The sequence below is a fragment of the Rhinoraja longicauda genome, chromosome 4, assembly GCF_053455715.1.
Source record: "Rhinoraja longicauda isolate Sanriku21f chromosome 4, sRhiLon1.1, whole genome shotgun sequence".
Lineage (NCBI taxonomy): Eukaryota > Metazoa > Chordata > Chondrichthyes > Rajiformes > Arhynchobatidae > Rhinoraja > Rhinoraja longicauda.
In genome coordinates this window covers 79,653,778-79,677,400 of record NC_135956.1, presented here as the reverse complement: position 1 = coordinate 79,677,400, position 23,623 = coordinate 79,653,778, and the positions used below count along the sequence as shown (strand labels likewise).

The 23,623-nt window shown below is 41.2% G+C and overlaps 1 protein-coding gene across 4 annotated transcripts in view; it reads left to right on the top strand.

Annotated features, from left to right (window-relative positions):
- The window catches only part of jph1b (junctophilin 1b), a 120,969-nt gene extending 97,787 nt beyond the window's left edge, over positions 1-23,182 (top strand). The window contains exons 4-6 of one of the 4 annotated variants that reach the window (XM_078398172.1): positions 16,119-16,768; positions 19,659-19,754; positions 19,914-20,420. In XM_078398172.1, coding sequence (XP_078254298.1) covers positions 16,119-16,768; positions 19,659-19,739 — 731 coding nt within the window. In that variant the 3' untranslated portion in view covers positions 19,740-19,754; positions 19,914-20,420. Of the gene's footprint in view, positions 1-16,118; positions 16,769-19,658; positions 19,755-19,913 lie in introns of those variants that run through there. The other 3 variants (XM_078398174.1, XM_078398171.1, XM_078398176.1) reach the window with 3 other exon arrangements.
- Positions 23,183-23,623: the final 441 nt, after the last annotated feature.

The window sequence follows — 23,623 nt, the reverse complement described above, 5'->3', positions numbered from 1 at the left end:
TGATCGTCCCCAATCAATAACCCGTGCCTGCCTTCTCCCCATATCCCTTGATTCCACTAGCCCCTAGAGCTCTATCCAACTCTTAAATCCATCCAGTGATTTGGCTTCCACTGCCCTCTGTGGCAGAGAATTACACAAATTCACAACTCTCTGGGTGAAAAAGTTTTTTCTCACCTCAGTATTAAATGGCCTCCCCTTTATTCTAAGACTGTGGCCCCTTGTTCTGGACTCGCCCAACATTGGGAACATTTTTCCTGCATCTAGCTTGTCCAGTCCTTTTATAATTTTATATGTTTCTATACGTTCCCCTCTCATCCTTCTAAACTCCAGTGAATACAAGCCTAGTCTTTTCAATCTTTCTTCATATGACAGTCCCGCCATCCCAGGGATCAATCTCGAGAACCTATGCTGCACTGCCTCAATTACAAGGATGTCCTTCCTCAAATTAGGAGACCAAAACTGTACACAATACTCCAGATGTGGGCTTACCTGGGCCCTATACAACTGCAGAAGAACCTCTTTACTCCTATACTGAAATCCTCTTGTTATGAAGGCCAACATTCCATTAGCTTTCTTCACTGCCTGCTGTACCTGCATGCCAACTTTCAGTGACTGGTGTACAAGGACACCCAGGTCTCGCTGCACCTCCCCCTTACCTAACTTAACACCATTGAGATAATAATCTGCCTCCGTGTTTTTGCCGCCAAAGTGGATAACCTTACATTTATCTATATTATACTGCATCTGCCACGCATCCGCCCACTCACTCAACCTGTCCAGGTCACACTGCAACCTCTTAACATCCTCTTCACAGTTTACACTGCCACCCAGCTTTGTGTCATCCGCAAATGTGCTAGTGTTGCTTCTAATTCCCTCTTCCAAATCATTAATATATATGGTAAACAGTTACGGCCCCAACACCGAGCCTTGCAGCACTCCACTCGCTACTGCCTGCCATTCTGAAAAGGACCCGTTTACTCCTACTCTTTGCTTCCTGTCTGCCAACCAATTTTCTATCCATGTCAACACCCTTCCCCCAATACCATGTGCTTTAATTTTAGTCACCAATCTCCCGTGCGGGACCTTATCAAAGGCTTTCTGAAAGTCTAGATACACTACATCCACTGGCTCCCCTTCATCCATTTTCCTTGTCACATACACAAAGAATTCCAGAAGATTAGTCAAGCATGATTTCCCTTTCATAAATCCATGCTGACTTGGACTTATCCTTTTACTGCTACCCAAATGCACCGTTATTACCTCTTTAATAATTGACTCCAGCATCTTTCCCACCAACGAAGTCAGGCTAACTGGTCTGTAATTCCCCGTTTTCTCTCTCGCTCCTTTCTTGAAAAGTGGGATAACATCAGCTCTCCTCCAATCCACAGGAACTGATCCTGAATCTATTGAACATTGGAAAATGATCACCAATGCGCCCACTATTTCTAGAGCCACCTCCCTGAGGACCCTGGGATGCAGACCATCATGCCCGGGGGATTTATCATCCTTCAGTCCCAATAGTCTACCCAATACTATTTCTCGCCTAATGAAAATTTATTTCAGTTCCTCTACCCCCCCCCCCCCCCCCCCCCCACCTAGATCCTCTGTCCTCCAGTATATCTGCGAGATTCACTGGAATTTAGAAGGATGAGAGGAGATCTTATCGAAACGTATAAGATTATTAAGGGGTTGGACACGTTAGAGGCAGGAAACATGTTCCCAATGTTGGGGGAGTCCAGAACAAGGGGCCACAGTTTAAGAATAAGGGGTAGGCCATTTAGAACTGAGATGAGGAAAAACTTTTTCAGTCAGAGAGTTGTGAATCTGTGGAATTCTCTGCCTCAGAAGGCAGTGGAGGCCAATTCTCTGAATGCATTCAAGAGAGAGCTGGATAGAGCTGTTAAGGATAGCGGAGTCAGGGGGTATGGGGAGAAGGCAGGAATGGGGTACTGATTGAGAATGATCAGCCATGATCACATTGAATGGCGGTGCTGGCTCAAAGGGCCGAATGGCCTCCTCCTGCACCTATTGTCTATTATCTATTGTCTATTGAGATTGTTTGTGTCTTCCTTAGTGAAGACAGATCCGAAGTACCTGTTCAATTCTTCTACTGTTTCCTTGTTACCCATAATAATTTCACCCCTGTCTGCCTTCGAGGGACCCACATTTGACTTTGCTACTCTTTTTGTCTTAACATATCTAAAGAAGCTTTTACTGTCCTTCTTTACATTCTTGGCCAGCTTCCCCTCGTACTTTTCAGCTCGTATTGCCCGTTTTGTTACCTTCTGTTGCCCTATGAAAGTTTCCCAATCCTCTGGCTTCCGGCTACTATTTGCTGTGTTTTACATCGTTTCTTTTAGTCTTATTCCATCCCTAACTTCCCTTGTCAGCCTCGGTTGCCTCCTACTCCCCTTAGAATCTTTCTTCCTTTTTGGAATGAAATGATCCTGCGACTTCCGGATTATGCCCAGAAATTGCTATTCCACCGTCGTTCCTGCTAGGATCCCTTTCCAGTCTACCTTGGCCAGCTCCTCTCTCATGCCTTCATAGTCCCCTATGTTCAACTGCAACACTGACACTTCCGATTTAACCTTCTCCTTCTCAAATTGCAAATTAAAACTAATTTGTTGGATTCGCTGGTTGATGGGGTGGAAGGTGAGGACAAGGGGGACTCTGTCCTTGTTACGAATGGGAGGATGGGGAGCAAGAGTGGAGCTGGGGGATATAGAGGAGGCCTTGTCTTTCCATTGACTTGTTAGCACGCAACAAAAGCTTTTCACTACCTCGGTACATGTGACAATAAACTGAGCTAAACGGACCCTAGCAAAGATTGGGAAAGCTACCAGTTTCTAACATGTGTATCAGGCGCTGATGAGAGAGACTACAGGGTCTTGGCCATCTGTCGACACAAGGAGGTGCTGCCAGTCCCCAGCAATGGCCAATGCTCACCTTGCCAGCCAGCATGCAGCCTGCACCACACTTCCCACGGCCACACCCTTGTCATCCTACCCCGCTCCGACCCTCAATGGCACTTCTTCACGAGGAGACCGATGGCCGATCCACTGCTGATCTGTTCCAGATTCCTGGCACTGCAATGAAGGGCAAGGTTTTATACTATGGTCCAGCACTGATACTGTTAATAACGTGTGTAGGAAAGAACTGCAGATGCTGGTTTAAATCGCAAATAGACACAAAAAATGCCGGATTTACTCAGCGGGACAGGCAGCATCTCTGGAGAGAAGGAATGGGTGACATTTCGGGTGGAGACCCTTCTTCAGGCTGGTCTCGACCCGAAACGCCACCCATTTCTTCTCTCCAGGGATGCTGCCTGTCCCGCTGAGTTACTCCAGCGTTTAATATATTCCTTTATTCGTCCCACACCGGGGAAATTTACACTTTACAAATTTACAATTTTGTGTCCATCTCCTGTTAATTACACATCTCTCCCCACATAACAGTATAATGACATCTCTCGGTGCTAATTCCATTCATGTTGTCTTTCCTCGGAATGCATCCTGAGCTGTAAATGTAATTAGAATCTCGCTCCCACAATATCCGATGACTTAGAGATTGCCTGCACAACAGTAATCATTGACCAGTGCCTCGTAACTAATGAGACATATCATGTTTTACAAACCGAAAGGCCATTCTCCTCTCTTTATTGCAAACTGATACAATGAGATCTTATTTCCTACAACATTTTACCATTGTGTAAATATACATTATAGCACTTTGCATTTCTCCTCTCACTGAAAATTAATGTTTGTGACAACAGCTTGAGAGTTGTTTAAAAATATATTAAGGGCAATTGGTGGTGGTTAGAGGTGAAGACAACATTATTTTACACCGGTCGGCACTCTCTTGCTCACGATAATTTTTTAAGATGTGGGCCAAAGTGTAACCCCAGTACTGAACAAGTAGGGTGGCACAGCTGGTAGAGCTGCTGCCTCACCACGCTAGCAGCCAGGGTGTGATCCTGACCTCAGGTGCTGCCTGTGTGGAGTTTGCACGTTCTCCCTGTCACCATGCGGCTTTCTTCCGGATGCTCCGGTTTCCCCCCACATCCCAAAGTCAAACGGTATTCCAGATTAATTGGCCTCCGCATTGCCCCTTAGTATTGAGGGAGTGGATGCTGAAGTGAGATAATGCAGAACTAGTGTGAACAAGTGATCAATGGTCAGCGTGGGCTTGGTGGGCCAAAGGGAATGTTTCCATGCTGTATCTCTATATTAAACTACACCAATTATAAACGTTGAAAGAAACTCCAAGATCTTGTTTCAAGGTCTGGAAAACGTAACACAGACCAGAGTGGACTCAAAGCTTTCAGTTGTCACATTAAGGGTGGTACCTTCATGTAGGAGAGTTGCCTTTTTACCATGGAGGATCTTGCACTGCCTTCTGAATATGTAGATAAGAGGAACTCCAGATGCTGTGAATCTTGAGTAAAAGTGTTAGAGTAACAACAGGTCAGGCAGCCCATTCCTTCTCTCCACAGATGCTGCCTGTCCTGCTGATTTACTCTATCCTTATGTGTGTCTAACAGGTCAGACAACATCTGTGGAGGGAATGGATAGGCAACATTTCAGATTGGGACCCTTCTTCAGACTGACGTTTTGAGTCAGGACCCAGTCTGAAGACAGGTTCTGACCTGACGTCGCCTATCTCTTCCCTCCACAGATGTTGCCTGACATGCTAAGTTACAGTGCCCTCCATAATATTTGGGACAAAGACCCATCATTTATTTATTTGCCTCTGTACTCCACAATTTGAGATTTGTAATAGAAAAAATTACATGTGGTTAAAGTGCACATTGTCAGATTTTAATAAAAGCCATTTTTATACATTTTCCTTTCACCATGTAGAAATTACAGCAGTGTTTATACATAGTCTCCCCATTTCAGGGCACCATAATGTTTGGGACACAGCAATGTCATGTAAATGAAAGAAGTCATGTTTAGTATTTTGTTGCTTATGCTTTGCATTCAGTGATTGCTTGAAGTCTGCGATTCATGGACATCACCAGTTGTTGGGTATCTTCTCTGGTGATGCATTGCCAGGCCTGTATTGCAGCCAGCTTTAGCTAATGTTTGTTTTGGAGGCTAGTCCCCTTCAGTTTTCCCCTCAGCACACAAAAGCCATGCTCAATTGGGTTCAAATCGGGTGATTGACTTGGACACTCAAGAATTGACCATTTAAACAAACCTGAGCAATTATAAACACCTGTGAAGCCATATGTCACAAACATTATGGTGCCCTGAAATGGCGGGACTATGAAAAACATAGCTGTAATTTCTACACGGTGAAATGTATAAAAAATACTCTTTAATAAAATCTAAATGTATAAAAATAACCTTTAATAAAATCTGACAATGTGCACTTTAATCACATGTGATTTTTTCTATTACAAATCTCAAATTGTGGAGCACAGAGGCAAATAAATAAATGATGTGTCTTTGTCCCAAACATTATGGAGGGCACTGTATTTGGCGCCTTGTGTTTCACTTCTGAATGTGTATTTGGAATCCATTTAATGGGCATGCAGAAGTCAAGCTCTAAGGATCTGGATGCATTGCAGCAAGAAGTTGAACGAGTGGTCAAGGATAGTGAATTCATCCTCCCGTCTCATATCCCATCACTTGCGTACCTGCTATCTCCATCAGCCATGATTTGATCACAAAAATTATCATTGCTACAATCTTCATTCACACACATGGACAGACTGTCAATTTATTCACAAAATGCTGGAGTAACTCAGCAGGCCAGGGAGCATCTCGGGAGAGAAGGAAGGGTCTCGACCCGAAACGTCACCCATTCCTTCTCTCCCGAGATGCTGCCTGGCCTGCTGAGTTACTCCAGCATTTTGTGAATAAATCGATTTGTACCAGCATCTGCAGTTATTTTCTTATACATATGGACAGACTGTCAGTTGTTCAGTCACAACGAAAACAGCATCCAGAGAGATCTTCACCCTTCCTTCCCACCTGTCAAAGTGGTGCACAAGATGAGCCAACAGAAGCTGAACGCAGCGTGATTGCAGTTCAAAATGTTAGTAGGAGAGACATTTCATCGGCTATTTTTAGAATGGCATTTGGTGAGAACATATCGAACAATGGGTTAAATTGCTTGAAGATAGATAAACCAGTTCTTTCACAACTCCATCATCACAAGCCGTCTAACGATGCTTCACGGGGAAAGTAGATGTCTTGCAGCTGCTGGAATGTGGGCGTTTTGGCATCCACAGCACACCACAAACTCCAGCAAACAAAATGTGTGGGTAGGAAATGCAGATGCCGATTCACACCGAAGATAGACACAAAATGCTGGAGTAACTCAGCGGGACAGGCAGCATCTCATGGAGAGAAGGAACGGGTGACATTTCGGGTTGGGATGCGGCTGAACAAGAGTCTTGATACAGGTTTCTAAGATCACTGAAACATACACCAATGGAATTAGTGGCTGTGTGAAGTGGAACTCTGGTATCCATTTGTAAAAAAGACTTCTTTCTTTCTCCCATCCCTGCCACAGTAACTAGGGATGTTGCTAGTTGGCACCAGCCAGCCTAAACTGATGCCCTCCATACTAAGAAGGTGTGGTCCAACGTAGGGTATATTGGCTCAGAGCAGCTGGAGATCTTCCTTTCAAGGTCATCTTGCCATTTCTCCACTGACATTTAATGGCCGTTCATGATTTAATGACGTAGCACTATCATGGGACACTGGGACACACACTGGCATTAAGAGAAAGAAGACCAATCAGTTGAGCCTTCAAAGATTGCAAGATTTTGTTTATAAATTTAGTTTGAAATGCTGACTTTATGGTGTGATTGTTTTTTGTCTTGGGTCAAGCAGCTTTGGCAACTGACAAAAATAAGTTAAGAAAATAACTGCAGATGCTGGTACGAATCCAACAAATCATCCTCCAACATTTCCGTCACCTACAACGGGACCCCCACCACTGGCCACACCTTCCCATCCTCTCCCCTTTCTGCGTTCCGCAGAGACCGTTCCCTCCGTAACTCCGTGGTTCACTCGTCCCTTCCTACCCAAACCACCCCATCCCCGGGCACTTTCCCCTGCAACCGCAAAGGGCCAAAGGGCTGTATCTCTAAACTAAACTAAATTAAACTAAACATGGCAACATGCATGGTGTGCATGTATGCACGAGTTCCACACTGAAGCCCTCAGTCATTTTGCTGATAGATAGACCTTATCACCCAGTAACACCCATTGATTTGGTGCGATGACAGTTGCAGCCTGCTGCAAAAAATAAGATATGATGCCTGTTGCTGCAACATGAGCCTTTGACCTGTACAATTCGTGCTCACTTTGTGCCTGGTGGGTCTCAAAGCAGTGGAGTTTCATCCAGTTCCAGTCTAAAATAGACTTCATACGGATTGCTCGCAAAATGAGGGTTGCACAGGTAGGCTTGTATACACTGGAATTTAGGATGAGAGGAGATCTTATCGAAACGTATAAGATTATTAAGGGGTTGGACACGTTAGAGGCAGGAAACATGTTCCCAATGTTGGGGGAGTCCAGAACAAGGGGTCACAGTTTAAGAATAAGGGGTAGGCCATTTAGAACTGAGATGAGGAAAAACTACTTTCAGTCAGAGAGTTGTGAATCTGTGGAATTCTCTGCCTCAGAACACAGTGGAGGACAATTCTCTGAATGCATTCAAGAGAGAGCTGGATAGAGCTCTTAAGGATAGCGGAGTCGGGGGGTATGGGGAGAAGGCAGGAACGGGGTACTGATTGAGAATGATCAGCCATGATCACATTGAATGGCGGTGTTGGCTCGAAGGGCCGAATGGCCTACTCCTGCACCTATTGTCTATTGTAATGGCACCTTGCGTCTTTGTTGACTCCTACACTTTTTCAGCTTGAGAATGTGGTAAACATTATTTGAGTAAAGAGCACCAGTGACCTCTGTGTACAGTACTGTGCAGATAACTGTGAGGCATTGTGAATATTTCCAGCCGTGGTCTAGAAAGAACCATGTGCATAAAAGTTCATTCCCCACTGTCAAGGCAGACAATAAGGTTATACTATGTCCCACATTGTTGAACTTTGAAGTTAGTTAAGGTTGGGAAGTTGCTCCTTAGAATATTCTTGGTGGATGTGGCCTCTTCCTTCGAGCACCTGACCCATTGCCCCAGCGGTTGGTCTTGCTGCGGATACCTTCAGGAGAAGCTGAAGCCTTGCAGCATAGTGAGTGAAGAAGGCTTCAAATCATTGTATTTTTCCTTCAGTATTTTTCACTTCACCTCCTATTCCTTGGAACAAACTGTATCATGTTTTAGTTGTTGTTGCTGATCGGGTGGGATAAGGAGGACGGGCAGGTGGAAGATTGATACAAGGCTCCTTCCTACTGCTATAAAGGTACATACTCACATTAGAGATTGGTTGAAGAGATTGGTCAATATATACATCACAGGTGCTTTCCCAAAGTATGTAGGTCACACTTAGCATCCAAAAAATAAATTCCAAAATCTCAGTTGCTCTATCAATAAAATTTTGTGAGTTTTGTTTGTGTACTTTAGTCACGTCATGGTCAAATATGTTCCACTGCCAATATGCTGACTGCTAATATTTCTTGATAGTTAATTTTGGGACAAAATTCCTTCTTAACACTGAACTTTTTCTTTTTTTCTTTTTTTGCTATTATCATTCTTTGTTTTTCTATTATTAAATTGGGCATAACTGTTATTACAGTTGCAGAATATTTCTTCAATTATTTCTTCACTTTTCCTTTGAAGACCTAAATAAAGCAGTATTTCTTTACATGTTGGTATAGAAAGGTAATGATACTGGTTTCATTCCCCATTTTTTGACACACCTTTTATGGCTCAGATGTAGCTGTAGTAATAAGAGTGAGATTATTACCACTTGCCGTCATCACAGGATCAAACCTGCAACATTAATGCCTGTAAACATTTGCAACGTGAAATAACCATATTTGTACCGGACAGGATCGAAGGAGTAGTTGGGGAGGGAGTGGGAAAAGGTCTCCAGTGTGCAGTGACATGCATACATATGAAAATTGCTGTAATTGAAAGCCTTTCTCTTCCACAAAGACCTAATGGAATCTGTACGGGAATCACTGCCGGGCTTTGGACTAAGGCCAGTAACCCATCAGTCTGAAGAAAGGTCTCGACCCGAAACGTCACCCATACCTTCTCTCCAGAGATGATGCCTGTCCCACTTCTACAGCTAGAAACATGTGCTAATTGCTGCTAAATAAATGTCTGCCCTTCATTCAGAAGGGAATTCATTTTGCACTTTTAGGTAATTTTCTGATAGTATTTTTTTCCTTTTATATATTTTCACATCCACATTTTTATTTCATCTCCTTTGGCAAGATTTAAATGCAATTTATTTTCCAGCATTTTATTCCCTGTACCTAGAAGTCAGTATGATGATGTTTGAACTTAGATGACTATCCTGCTCATAGATGCTCCCGCATCCTTGCAGTCATTCTGTTTTAAACTAAGGTCCCAAACTAGAAAGCTGCATTAGCAAACTACACAAACCTACAAGTAAATGTTGAGATTAATGCCACAAACCATAAGGGACAAAATCTGAATTAATGTTTATGTTATATGATGGGGATAAATAAATAATCTTTCTATTCTTCCTTTTATATGGATATCTCTCCTCTCTCCATTTATCTGTGCCATTGAGCACAAACAAATGTTCAGGAAGAAAATCAGGGCTCAGGGTATTTTTATGCAAGTTTACAACAGCTGATTTCTCAAAAATACAATGCCCTCCATAATGTTTGGGGCAAAGACCCATCATTTATTTATTTGCCTCTATGCCTGCATTAAGGAGGCATTTAAACACACCTGAGCAATTACAAACACCTGTGAAGCCATGTGTCCCAAACATTATGGTGCCCTGAAATGGGGGGACTATGTATAAACACAGCTGTAATTTCTACATGGTGAAACCAAAATGTATAAAAATGGCCTTGAAAAAATCTGACAATGTGCACTTTAACCACATGTGATTTTTGATATTACAAATCTCAAATTGTGGAGTATAGAGGCAAATAAATAAATGATGGGTCTTTGTCCCAAACATTATGGAGGGCCCTGTAACTGCTAAATTGATTTAGCACTGAAAAAAAAAGAACTTACATGGGGGTAATTTTGCAAATTTAATATGGATCATATTTAGAACATTACTGATTATTAACTTGGCTTAACGTAGAAAATGTGGCTTTACATGATCTGTAATGTTGAAAAATAATGTTAAGCATCGCATGAAATAAAAATTATTTCGATCAAGGATTCCCATCATAATATAAAAATAGATTGTAACCAAATTGTTTTCTTCTGTTTTCTTTCACTCTACTTCTCTGAACTCCATCTTAACACAACCAAAGAACATCCTTTTATTCTGCAGTAGAGGAATTCACAAACAACTCCTTTCTCCACTCCACTCCTTTCTCCACTCCCTGCACCGCCACCATTTATCCTGAAAGTGTTAATATTCCATATACCTGCATTTGCCCCATATCCTGCTAAATCTTGACACAAATTGCTGGAGTAATTCAGTGAGTCAGGCAACACCTCTGGAGATCATGGATAGGAGAACACCTATCCATGTTCTCCCGGAATGCTGCCTGACACACTGAATTACTCCAACACTTTGTGTCTATTTTTGTAAACCAGCATCTGCAGTTCTTTGTATTCACACCCCTCAATGTTTTTCCACATACCTGTCCAAATGTTTTTCAAACTCTGTAATTGTACCTGCCCTCCCTCCACCACCATTGGCAGCTTGTTTGATAAACCAACTACCCTCTGTGTGAAAACCTGCCCCTCAGATCCCCTTTAAATATTTTTCCCTCTGGTGGAGACAGATACGGTAGTGACATTTAAGAGGCTTTTGGATAGGCACATGGAAGTGAAGGGAATCGAGGGATATGGATAAGGTATGGGCAGATGAGATCAGTTTAACTTGGCATTATGGCCAGTACAAACATCGTGGGCTGAAGGGCCTATTTCTGTGCTATATACTATGTTCTATGTCATCTAGTTTTAAACTCCCACCTTGGGGAAAAAGACTGACTATCCCATTTATGCCCCTCATAATTTTATAAACCTCTGCAAGATTACCCCTCAGTCTCCTTCAGTCCAGGAAAACATTCCCAATCCAATCTCTCTTTATAATTTAGCCCTTCAGTCCAAGCAACATCGTTTGCGATTCGTTTCTGCATTCTCTCTAGCTTCTAATGAAAACAATGAAAACAACGAAACAGAATAGAAAATAGTTACGGTAACATATGTTATCTGTCACTCTCAGAAGGTGCCACAAGTTGAAAATGAAATAGGGAGCTGAAAAGTTACTTAGTGCTTCAAAATATTGGAAATAATTAGAATTTAAGTCAAGAATCGGACAATATGTTGAAACCACAACTACTTTTGCTAATGACTGGAGACTCCTGATCTCACAAAGCAGAAAGGATTACATGTAATGTAAAGGATGACCAAGTTTGGATTTTTCGAATGGATGTTTAAAAAATAAAACATCTTTAATAGCTGCACTGCGATGATGATGTGCATTGATCCCTACTTTAGATGGCATGGGCTTTTAGTTTCAAGAAGAAGGATCAGAAAGGATTTACAGCCACTGTAACTCACGACATAGTTTGGGGTAAAAGATAAACAGACACCCAGATTTCTAGTCAACTAAAGATAGTAATTCCAATTTCAGCACTGGGTTATACAGCCATGTCAGTTTTTCTACAAGCAATCAAAGCATTACATAACTGATCCAGATGTGACACATGCAAAACCACTAAACAGATTTTTGGCAGCTCAGAAGTATGATCTTTGTTGTTAATGTTGCAATAACCACCAAATTACCTTCTAACCACTGACTCCAATTGGACAATAATACCGTGCCTCTCCAAGTTGTTTATTTAAATTTCTTTTTCTCAATATACGTTTAAATAACATTGATTTTTTTAAAAAAGCTGACTGATTTTTACGATGTTGGCATAGTATTTAACATATATCAAAAGAAAACAGGTTTTTAAAATTGAAGTGTAATGATCTACACAACAAAACTGTAATATCTTGCAACATCTGGCATCACATCCACATCCAGCATCTTCCTCCTGTCCTCGATAATGCATGCATTTATTAATTTAATGAATGGAACATAAAATCCGATTCCAGTATCTTGTGATTCCTCTATTAACCTTGATTTAGATTTATTAATTTGAATGATGATTTGCCGAGAAGAAGCAAATTGATTTAACACCCAAATTGATTTATATAAAATTAAAAAATATTCATTGTGCTTTGGCTCTGCCAGTTAACTGCTCCATCTAGAAAAAAGGGAACCTGACCAATGTGGAAAATTAAAATATATTTTGCAATAGGTTTGAAATTAACACAATTATCTGCTTAAACCATGGTTACCTGTGCCTTGGCCTGAAATGTAAAATCCTTTGCAGCCAGATATCACAAAGATAGCATTAAAAAACCACATTAGAGCATGAGATGCCCGACATGTAGGAGTGGATGAACAGCAGATTATTCTGTAAACTCCAGGGTCCATTCCATGACTTAGCTGAGCCCTAAGCCTTATGGTCACTACACCCAAGTGTTTGTACCACTAACAAACTTTCTAGGTTCCTAACTTCCTAATTCCTAAAACCGCAGGAGTACGAGGGATGATCTTACAGAGGTATAAAAGATAATGAGAGGAATAGATAGGGTAAATGCACAGTCTTTTACCCAGAGTATGGGAATCGAGAACTAGAGGACATAGGTTTCAGATGAGAGGGAAAGATTTAATAAAAACCTGAGGAGCAGCTTTTATTTACACAAAGAGTGGTAGGCATATCGAACAATCGGCCAGATAAGGCTGTTGAGGCCAGTACTATTGCAGTGTTTAAAACAATTTGGACAGGTACATGAATAGGATAGGTTTAGAAGGATATGGGTCAAATGCAGGCAGATGAGACTAGTGTAGATGGGACAGCTTAGGTAGGTTGGGTTGAAGGGCCTGTTTCCATGCTGTATGACTGCGACTCGAAATGCCAATACACCAATCAGTAATAGAGCATAGAACATCACAGCACAGGAACGGGCACTTTGGCCCACAATTTTTGTGCCGAACATAATTCCTAGCTGAACTGATCTCATCTGCCTGTACATGATCCATATCCCTCTATTCCCTGCACTCCCATGTGCCTATCCAAAGCCTCTTAAATGCCTGTCTGTCTTCGCCACCATCCCAGGCAATGCATTCCAGGCCCCCACCACTCTCTGTGTAAAAAAACTTGCCCCGCACATCTCCATTAAACTTTCCCCTCTCACCTCATAGCTACGCCCTCTAGTGTTGGACATTTCCACCCTGGGAAACAGGTCCTGATTGTCTACCGTTTCTATGCCTCTCATAATTTTATAAACTTCTATCAGGTTTCCTCTCAACCTCTGACGTTCCAGAAAAAAACACCTAAGAGCATGAGATGCCTTACATCCAGGTGTGGATAAACAGCAGATTATTCTGTATTCTCCAGGGTCCATTCCATTTGGTAATCTGATCGAACTACCTATCTATATGCCAGGATCTCCTTTCCAGATCTCAAGGACACCTTTCCTCATCCATCTAATGGCTCACTCTTCCAATGACATGCTACCGCTACTTTGAGATCTTTGGTATGTCCACCCTTCCCCTTCCATCCACCTTCACCTCAAAACACATTACCTAGGACTCAAAGTGCTGGAGTAACTCAGAGGGTCAGGCAGCATTTCCAGAGAACATGGATCGGCAAGGTTTCGGGTCAGGGCCCTTGTTCAGATTGATTGTAGCAGGAGGAAGAAAGCTAGAAGAGAGGTGAGGCCAGGGCAGGTGATAGATGGATACAGGTGGAGGTGGGGGGGGGGGTTGATTGGTAGATGGTCGGTCAAAGGTCAAAACTGAAAAGACAAAAAGCTTGAGATAAGGATAGAAGAGGCATTAAATGTGAGGCCAGAGGAGGAATATGGATAGAAGGGAATTGGGGGGGGGGGGGGGTGGAGGGGTAAAGGAAAAGAGAAAAATGGGTAACCATCCAGGTGGAGCACAGGGTAGAGTTGGGGGGAAATGGGGAAGGGGTGGAGGGTGTATCTATTATTGCAAGGCAAGCTGATATTGGAACAGGTTGTTATACAGTACATTTGGGACACAGATCCCAAAACACTTCACTACACATGAATAATCACCTAGAAAAGATTTTTAAAGTAGAAATAATATCACTGGAGCTATTGGAAAGGCAATAATAGATCATATTTTGAGCTTGCCTAACCATAACCTGCACTATTTTAGTCCTTGTATCATAAATCATGCTCTTGGGTTCTTTGCAACTGCTGATAATTATGAAAATATGCGCCAACACGTTTGGAGCCTACTAATGCTCCAAAACCCTGGAACCTCCACTGACTGCAACCAGGTTACTTCTCCCATGAGATTTCCTTGCTATCTATATGCCAGAATAGCCAGGGAAGTCTGCCATGTGGTAGCACTCTTCCCAGCCCGAATGCACCACCAGGATTTCATATGCAACATATGGACAACAACATATTTGGACATAAAAATAACCATAAATAAAATCATTGATTGCTGGAAATACTCAGCAGACCAGGCGAGATCTGTTGGGATTGAAATAGAGTTAATGTTTAACATTGGTGATTTTTAAAAATCAGAAACAGGAAAGTTTAGAATTCAGATGTTTTAAGTTAGAGAAGGAAGTGGCATTGAGACAACAAAGGGAATGTCTGTGACAGGGTGGAAACCAAGAGAGACAACACAATGCGTCACAGTGATGTTGGACAAGAGGGCGTAATGAAGGCTTGTTTATCCGCAGAACGAGAAAAATGGAAATCGTGTTTTGACACAAACTGGAAAGGTCGTTTACTTGAAATTGTTGAATTCATTGGGAGTATCCTGGCCCTTGGAGGATGAGATGCTGTTTCTTAGATGAGGCTCAGTGGAACAATGCAAGAGGAAAATGAGAAAGAGGTCAGAGATCTAGAATATCATGAGAAGCAAGGATAAAGTGAACCCTCACAGGCAGTTCGCACAGGTAGGTTATTTTAAAATGTGAGGGCATAGGTCAGAGGGAAGAAACCTCAGGGTCAACCTTTTCTCTCAGAAGGTCGTCCATAACTGGAATAAGCTGCCAGTGGAAGCTATGAAAGCAAATACGAAAATGACTTTGAAAAGACAGTTGGGCAGGTAGGTATATGGACAGGAAGGGTTTGGAGAACAATGGACCAAATGCAGGCAAATGGAACCTGCCCAGAATGTCAGCAGGGACAGGATGGGCTGAAGGGCCTGTTTCCATGCCGTATGGCTCCATGACTCCAAATGTGTTAATGGAATTATCACCAGCTATAAGCTGGAAAGTTTAATAATGGGGGAAAAACTAATACATGGAACCAAATGGCCAGCTTTTAAAAAAAGCTGTGTCATGAACTGATTTGCTGTCTCTTATGTTGTACAAAATACATAACCCAGCAATGTACTGGTGTTGGTTTATCATCATTAATTTTCTTGTATCTTTGCTCAGATAATATTTCATTGTATGCCTTCATTGTTTCGCCATTATTAAAATAGATTTATAGACAATAGACAATAGGTGCAGGAGGAGGCCATTCGCCCCTTCGAGCCAACACCGCCATTCAATGTGATCATGGCTGATCTTTCTCAATCAGTACCCAGTTCCTGCCTTCTCCCCATACCCCCTGACCCCGCTATCCTTAAGAGCTCTATCTAGCTCTCTCTTGAATGCGTTCAGAGAATTGGCCTCCACTGCCTTCTGAGGCAGAGAATTCCACAGATTCACAACTCTCTGACTGAAAAAGATTTTCCTCATCTCCGTTCTAAATGGCCTACCCCTTATTCTTAAACTGTGGCCCCTGGTTCTGGACTCCCCCAACATTGGGAACATGTTTCCTCCCTCTAACGTGTCCAACCCCTTAATAATCTTATACGTTTCGATAAGATTTAATAATCTTATACGTTTCGGATTTATTTTCTTCTTAGTGACTTTCTTCACTCGCTGTCAGCGTCTCACTGGCAATTGATCAGTAAAATATATGATTTCCTTTTCTAGGTCTCGACTACATTAAGCAGAAAGTGCAGGAGGCAATGGGATATACAGAGACGCGAGAAGAACCTCCGCCACCGAAAGAAACAAAACCAGCATTGACAAATCACAGTCCCCATTTCTACAGGAAAGGCACAACGCCATCACATACTCCTGAACATAGTCCTGGCCCCACACCACCTCCGTCACCACCAATCTACAAGAAAGCTCCTAATACCAGTTGGAACGAGGGCTCTTCCAGCAGCGTAAACAAGGATGTATCAGCAGCTTCACTGAATCGACAAATATCAAAAAGTGCCACCAAGCAGAACAGTGAGTGGAAGCAGCCGAAGTCGCCAGCTTACGGTTCTACGACTGCCGGCAACGGACAGTTACATAGCGCGTACCATAGTTACTTAGTGCGCGCCGAAGTAAAACTGCCACCTGACGTGCCCGAAGATCAGGCTAACCCTTCGCCAATGTCAATCGGAAGGCAACCGCCCCCGCCAAAACCAACCTTCACAAGGCTGTCGCCTATAAAGCCTTCTGTCAAAGAAAAAAAATTGGAGCCAAAATTGAAGAAACAGTTATCTGTTGTTGTTCCTGAACCAAAGAAATTGTTAAAATCCCAAGCAGATGGTGATAGTGTGGAGGAACCAGAAGAAATGGAAGAGTCGGTATGTATCTATCATATGCTCTGCCGCTGCCTTCAGGATTTAGTAAGCTATCACGAAAAGATAAAACATATTCAGGCTTATCCTACATTAGTTCTTGTTATCTGCATTACCAAAGTACATCCCGTGTTCCCAGCCAACACTTTTCATGTCCATTAGACAATCCAGATACTTCATCTGGCAATAAAGGTATTGTAACCTTGCAGGTCTTCCAAAAATATATCCATGAAGATAAAACCATTAAAAATTAGGTACTTAGAGCAGAAGAAATCCCACAAGAAATTCCATGCTTTTTTTGTTCCGTTTTGCCCCAACGCAAGCATGGGAAACAGATTACATCTCAGTAATCTGAGTTTGGGCAGGATTGAGATAAAGCTAAATAGGTGTAATTATACTGGAGTAACTTAACGGGGTAGGCAGCATTTCCAGAGATGCTGCATGGCCCGCTGAGTTACTCCAGCATTCTGTGTCTACCTTCGATTTAAACCAGCATCTGCAGTCCTTTCCTACACAGGTGTAATTATACCCTACACGTTCGAGCATTAGGCAGTGTTCTTGTTTTCCCTGCCAGCCATGTTTTCCATGCATCCAAGGAATTCTTCCAGATTCACTACCTATGCACAGGGTGATCTTTGCTTGCAAAAAGCAAGCATGCCTGTGATGATGACCCACAGTATTTTTTCAAATGGCAATCGATCCGGGAACAGTCAATGACCATTTGGAAATGGGATGGATGGAAAGTAAAACCGATGTGTGTGTTTCTGCTACACACCTGCATTTGCTCAAGTGTGACTCAAAGTTAGATGCCAGTCTAAAAGCAGGTGGAATTCTGCAAACTGGTAGTTGTGAATGAGTGGTTACCAGTTAATGTCCACTATTTATTGGAGGTTTTATTGGTGGTTTCTTGTAGTTGGTAGTGTGCCTGTAGTTGGTAGTGTGCTGGATAGAGCTCTTAAGGATAGCGGAGTCAGGGGGTATGGGGAGAAGGCAGGAACGGGGTACTGATTGAGAATGATCAGCCATGATCACATTGAATGGTGGTGCTGGCTCGAAGGGCCGAATGGCCTCCTCCTGCACCTATTGTCTATTGTCTATTGATTGACACCATGTCTGCTCAAAACTATATGGTTGTGCTTACTGAGCTTACCATCTGCTTGGGGTTTTATACAGTCCTCTGCTTGAGGACTGTACATGGGCTTTTGTCCTTTAGTTTTGCAGTGCCATCAAACGAAAGCATGGTGCCAACAGACTTGAGAGCTGCTAATGTGGTAGCGTGGTTCAAACAGAAGGGGAAGACACAATAATTGTGGGTCAGTCATCCTAATTTTGTGGTGAGCCAACAATGGGAAAAATACTCTGAGATAAACTATCATCTAAAATTTATAGATTAGTCAAGGACAGCTCAAAGTGAAAATTTTAAGAGTAGTTTCTCCCCAATTGAATCTTTGAAAAGTAACCGAGGATTTATGAGAGCATTATGTTTGATCTTGACAAGATAGAGTATTTTTAAGGAGGAGATCAGGTGGGCTAAAGGGGGCATGAGATATTTTTGGCAAGAGAAGATTAAAGAGGATCCAAAGGGTATAGAAGTTGGAACGTTATGTTGTAGTTGACAAGACATTGATGAGACCACACTTGGTGTGTTGAGCTCAATTTTGTCACCCAGTTATAGGAAAGTTGCCATTAATTTAAAAAGAGTGCAGAAAAGATATATGAAGATGTTGCCAGGACTTGAGGGCCTATGGTATAGAGTGAGGTTGGGCAAGTTAGGACTTTATTCTTTGAAACATTGGAGACTGAGGTGTGATCTTATAGAGGTATAAAATCAGGAGGGACATAGATAGGGTAAATGCACACACATTTTTTTACCAGGCTCAGAGATTCAAGAACTGGAGGTCATAGGTTTAAGGTGAGAGGGAAAAGATTTAATAGGGACCTGAGGAACAACTTTTTCGCACAGAGGGTGGTACATATGTTGAATATTTAAGGGCCATTGTTTACCATGCTGCAACAAGAATTTGTTGAAGACAAATTGTTGCTGAGGCTGGAAATCAGGAAAATAAAACTAAATAACATGGTCATCTCTATGATTTATGAACTAATGGACAATCACCATGTATAACTAAGCAACCTGTCGTATGACCAAAATGACATATTTCAGAATCATTTTTGGATAAATTGTTTCACTAACTTCATCTGCTGTTGTAGGTGCCTGAACCGTAAACATTGGAAGAATTCATAGGTTAGGTATTAATGCATTGTCAGAATCATGTCAGAAAATGCTACGTGCAAACTAGGGAAAAGAGTTTGAGGAAAAGACAAGCAACCCAATACGTAACATTGATAAATTAGTCTTTTTAACATATATCAATTCAGTTTAAATGAGGTTCAATCTGCAGTGCACATTTAACAGGTTAGATGTATGTACTTCCACTTAGTCTCTTCTCTCTCCTTGTACCTTGAGAGGGTCAGACTTGTTGTAAATGTATTCAAATACTTTGTCAAATGTGCCATTATTTCCCATTGGGAGACTTTCTTTACAAAACTAAACACATTTTCATGACTTCAAAGTAGAAGTAATTTTAAGTGTCAGAATGCTTCGGTCACTTGACTGATGTTCTATCCATTTTACCAAGAGGACCTTGAATAGCCAGATATATAGTCTTGCAAAATGTATATTAAATGTAGTTAAAGCCACTTGTGGAATGTTAACTTCTAGGACTGAGAAATTATTAATTTACATTGTGTAATACATTTGTGTAAGAATTTGTGGAGAAGCTATCTAGAAATGAAACGGTTGCGGGAACTGTATTTAAAACTGTGTTAAAATTATTCTACCAAAATAAGTTGCATCTCCAACATTGATAACAAATCTTATTTACAAAAATTACAGAGTCCAAATACAATCTTGGTCATCTTGGTTATGCTGTTGAATATTGGTTTAGCTATTCTTTTTGTCCATTTCCTGACTTGACGAGAATTTGCCGAGGTAAGAATTTAGTTTTCTTTGTCAAAGATTGTTTATAAAATTTCACTTTATTTTCTTATCACTGTCATTAAACTGTTCATTTTTTCTTGTCTAACTATAGCTGTGCCTGAATGTGATTCAACATAATTATTTAATGATCTAACTGTTTTGACCCTTCAGTGAAGTCATGAAAATTAAGGGTATTAGCCGTCAGTTCTCTGCAGTTGTTCCATCAGCCTTATTACTGACACCAGACATGCTGAGACACAGGGAAAGAGGCTTGAATTTGGTGTGGTACTCAGGAAAGATGAGACATGGAAATTAAGTCAGGGGCTGATGTGTCCCCTGGTGATGATTTGTGGCTCTGGATCCTCTGAAACTGAAGCAAGTGGCCGTGTTGTTGGAAAAATCTGCTGAACCAGCCGAACCACTGAAGTGCATGGCTGTTCCATCTGCTCTTGCGAAGTGTGACTTAACTGGAAATGTACAGACTGCACTTTTGTTGATGGACGGTAACAGCTGCCTTACTTTTTTACTGTCTTGCCATGTAGTTGGGAGAAGGGCACGACTGCCAGAGGAATGTGGTTGGAAGATTCTATGCTGTGAATGCAATTTCCAGTGGCTTCTCATATCTCGTTAAAAGGAGTACATTAGCAGCATCACTCATCCAGTCTTATTCCATTACCTGCTGCTCATATCATCTTGTACTGTGTTATGGGAGATTCTGAAAAACAGTTCACATACTTTTTGCATGGAAATTATACATTTTCTGTCACTGATTAAACTTTTCTTTTTGTCTAATATTTAGAGCATTGATTTAAATCAAAACGAGTTCTTTTCCTTTGCCTTATGTTACCGAAATTGGATGGTCTGTTCGGTTAATGAGATTTTCTGAAGTGTGGTAAACTGTAAACCCAAATTAGCATATCTGTGAACACCAAGAAACCAGAGTTAAGGATGGGGATCTTTTTTTTTGCATGTGGATTTTATTTGAATGGAATTAATTTTATTGCATTGAATACATTCAGGTAGAGAGCATTGTAATTTGAATGTTAAAGAAGCTGATGCCTTTACAAGTCTTCAGAAATGATCACGTTTACCTCAAATGTATTGGCCTCTGAGGAATTTTTTGGAATGTTTGTGGGATATCTGTCTTAATTATTTTAATTGACTCTAATTAACGTAGTCAAAGGTGATTTCTGTATCATTTTGTTTTCTCACCCATGTTATTTGTGGTGGCATGTTTATTTCAAAGGGTTGAGTATTTGAAGTGGTTGATTTTAGACTAGAGCACTAGATTTATATTAATCTCAAAAAATGCAAGGGCTGGATAACTTAATAAAAGAATCTATATATATATATATATATATGTGTTGTAGAAAAAATTAACTATTCCACAGGTACTGACTTGAAATGTAACCCGTATGTTAGTTTGCATGGTTCCATGCAAAATAGTATCATTGGGGCAGTTTCATTTGGTATCAAGAAATCAGTACTGTTTGTGGAGTTAGTAAATGCTACATTATTTATTATCTGAAATCACTCTGATTTCAGATCAGTAATAGATGGTGTTTTTTGCAGAGGTGTGTTCAGAATCCTATGTATGTGAACAGTGTGAAATGAAGAAGAGAATTGAAAAGGCAAAGAGAATAAAAGATTAATTGTCTTCAATGTGCATCAAATCTGACCTTACTGCAGATGGAAATTTTAACTCAGAACGTGCCATTGGGTCAGTGCAAATGTAATGGAAGCTTATGTAGAAACTTTTTTGTCTGGCACAAAAATCGAGAGTTGGGAATGTTTTTTTGGAAATGAACTTCACTTTAGTAATTTAATTTAAAAAAAAGGAATTTTCTTATATTCAAATCATGAGCTTTTTTAAGAAGCATGAGCCAGAAACTGCTGGCATTTTTCTAAATGTACACAGCTCTATTTTAGCATGGATCCTTTTTGTCTTTTTTTAAAATAAATGACCTGCTATACACATCTTTATATTTATCAAACGATACGCCAAGTGGACAACTCTTCTGAGTTGTCAATAAATTGTTACCTATTCTAACATTTTGAAAGTCTTTTTCTGGTGTTCGGAACCTTGGAGTTATTTAATTCTGTTCTTTGTAAACCTATCATCCTTTATTTGTTCTGTGCAGTTTACTTGACTGTAATTGCTTGAGAATAAAACTATTATTTGTTCCTACAGTCACATTGTGTGCGCCAGTTATCTGAATGCCAGCTACAACTCCGATATTAGCTTTTCGAGATCCAGTGACCCGTTTTGCACAGACAGGAAATAGAAAATGAATTACTTTTAACAATGCGTTTCTCTAAAGTACGATTGAATCAAATGCCTCGTACCTTTTTCACATTCCTAAATGGGGACCAAAAGCACTGATATCAGAGTGTAGTCTCCCAGCTCCAAGTGAATCTCAATACATTACATTCTACTTTAAAGTCGGGCAATTTTATTGTCATCTCGGAAGCGGTTTCAGAAGTAGTGAGAATAGGACTGATTTCACAAGAACAAGGAACGTTATTTGTTACAACCCAGGAGAGGCTGGCAGCCTAGAAAAGGCTTCCATTCCTCTTGACTCGCCCAAACCACACTCAGACCTGCCAAGGGCTGCTTGTTAAGTGATGAGCAACACATTGACCTGTTTCATTAAGGCAGGCTGCTCCTGGAGGTGTGATGGACAATGGCAGTACCCTGAAAATGTTACAACATCCCTCGGGCTGCACGATGGCACAGCGGTAGAGCTACTGCTTTACAGCACCAGAGACCCGGGTTCAATCCTGACTACGGGCAGTTGTCTGAACACAGTTTGTACGTTCTCCCCGTGACCTGCGTGGGTTTACTCCGAGATCTTCAGTTTCCTCCCACACTCCAAGGACATACAGGTTTGTAGGTTAATTGGCTTGGTAGAAATGTAAATTGTCCCTAGTGTGTGTAAGAGAGTGTTAGTGTGCGGGGATCGCTGGTCGGTGCGGACTCGGTGGGCCAAAGGGCCTGTTTCCGCGCTGTATCACTAAACTAAAACATAAACTAAATTGGGATATCAAATAAGAACCAGAATATAGGGGAAAGCTAAGTTCCGTCCTAATTTTTACTGGTAGTAGCTTCTGAATGATAAGTACTTAAATTCTATTGAACTAACAATTACATAGCCAGATCTTTAGCTGTAGAGAATAACAATTCAATGAAAATATACCTTCACATTTGTTTTGGATAGTTTTTAATGCAATATCTGGCTATAACTAATGCAGACAGAAAATACCAAAACACAGGCATAATAATGAGGGTTTTGGCAAGAAAGCTGCAAGTAGTCAGCCTGGTAAAGTTTGCAGCAGCTAGAAACCCAAGGAAGGGTAATAGAAAATCATTTAGTTTAATCTAAGCCATAGTACCGGCCGAGCTGGTGAATAGTGTGTTCATAATTGTATTATTACATGAAGACAAGTTGTACTTATAAAACCAAGTGAATCTAATCATAACTGTTGCTCTGTGTTTTTTCATAGTTAAATAAAACAGCTTTAATGATTTGTACCAAACTTTGTTTCACCAAGTGATTGCTTGGTCCACCTTGCAGTGAAAGCGAAGTTTCCACACACAAAAAAAGAATGTTTGATTCAAATTGCTACACGACACCTTTTCACTTCAGAGTGACAATATCACATGATAAACAGGACATTGTTTGTCAAGTAGAAAGGCAAGCTGCACAGACCACTGTTGGTGTTACCAAAAAACAGGACCTAAAGTGCTGTCTCGTAGACATGCATGTGAAGTATTTCATGGTGGCTAAGAGGCCTTTAAAGGGTGTGTAGTACACTGCTGATACACATAATTACACTGATTGGTAACATGCAGTTTGTACCTATTATTTTTCCATGCAGTT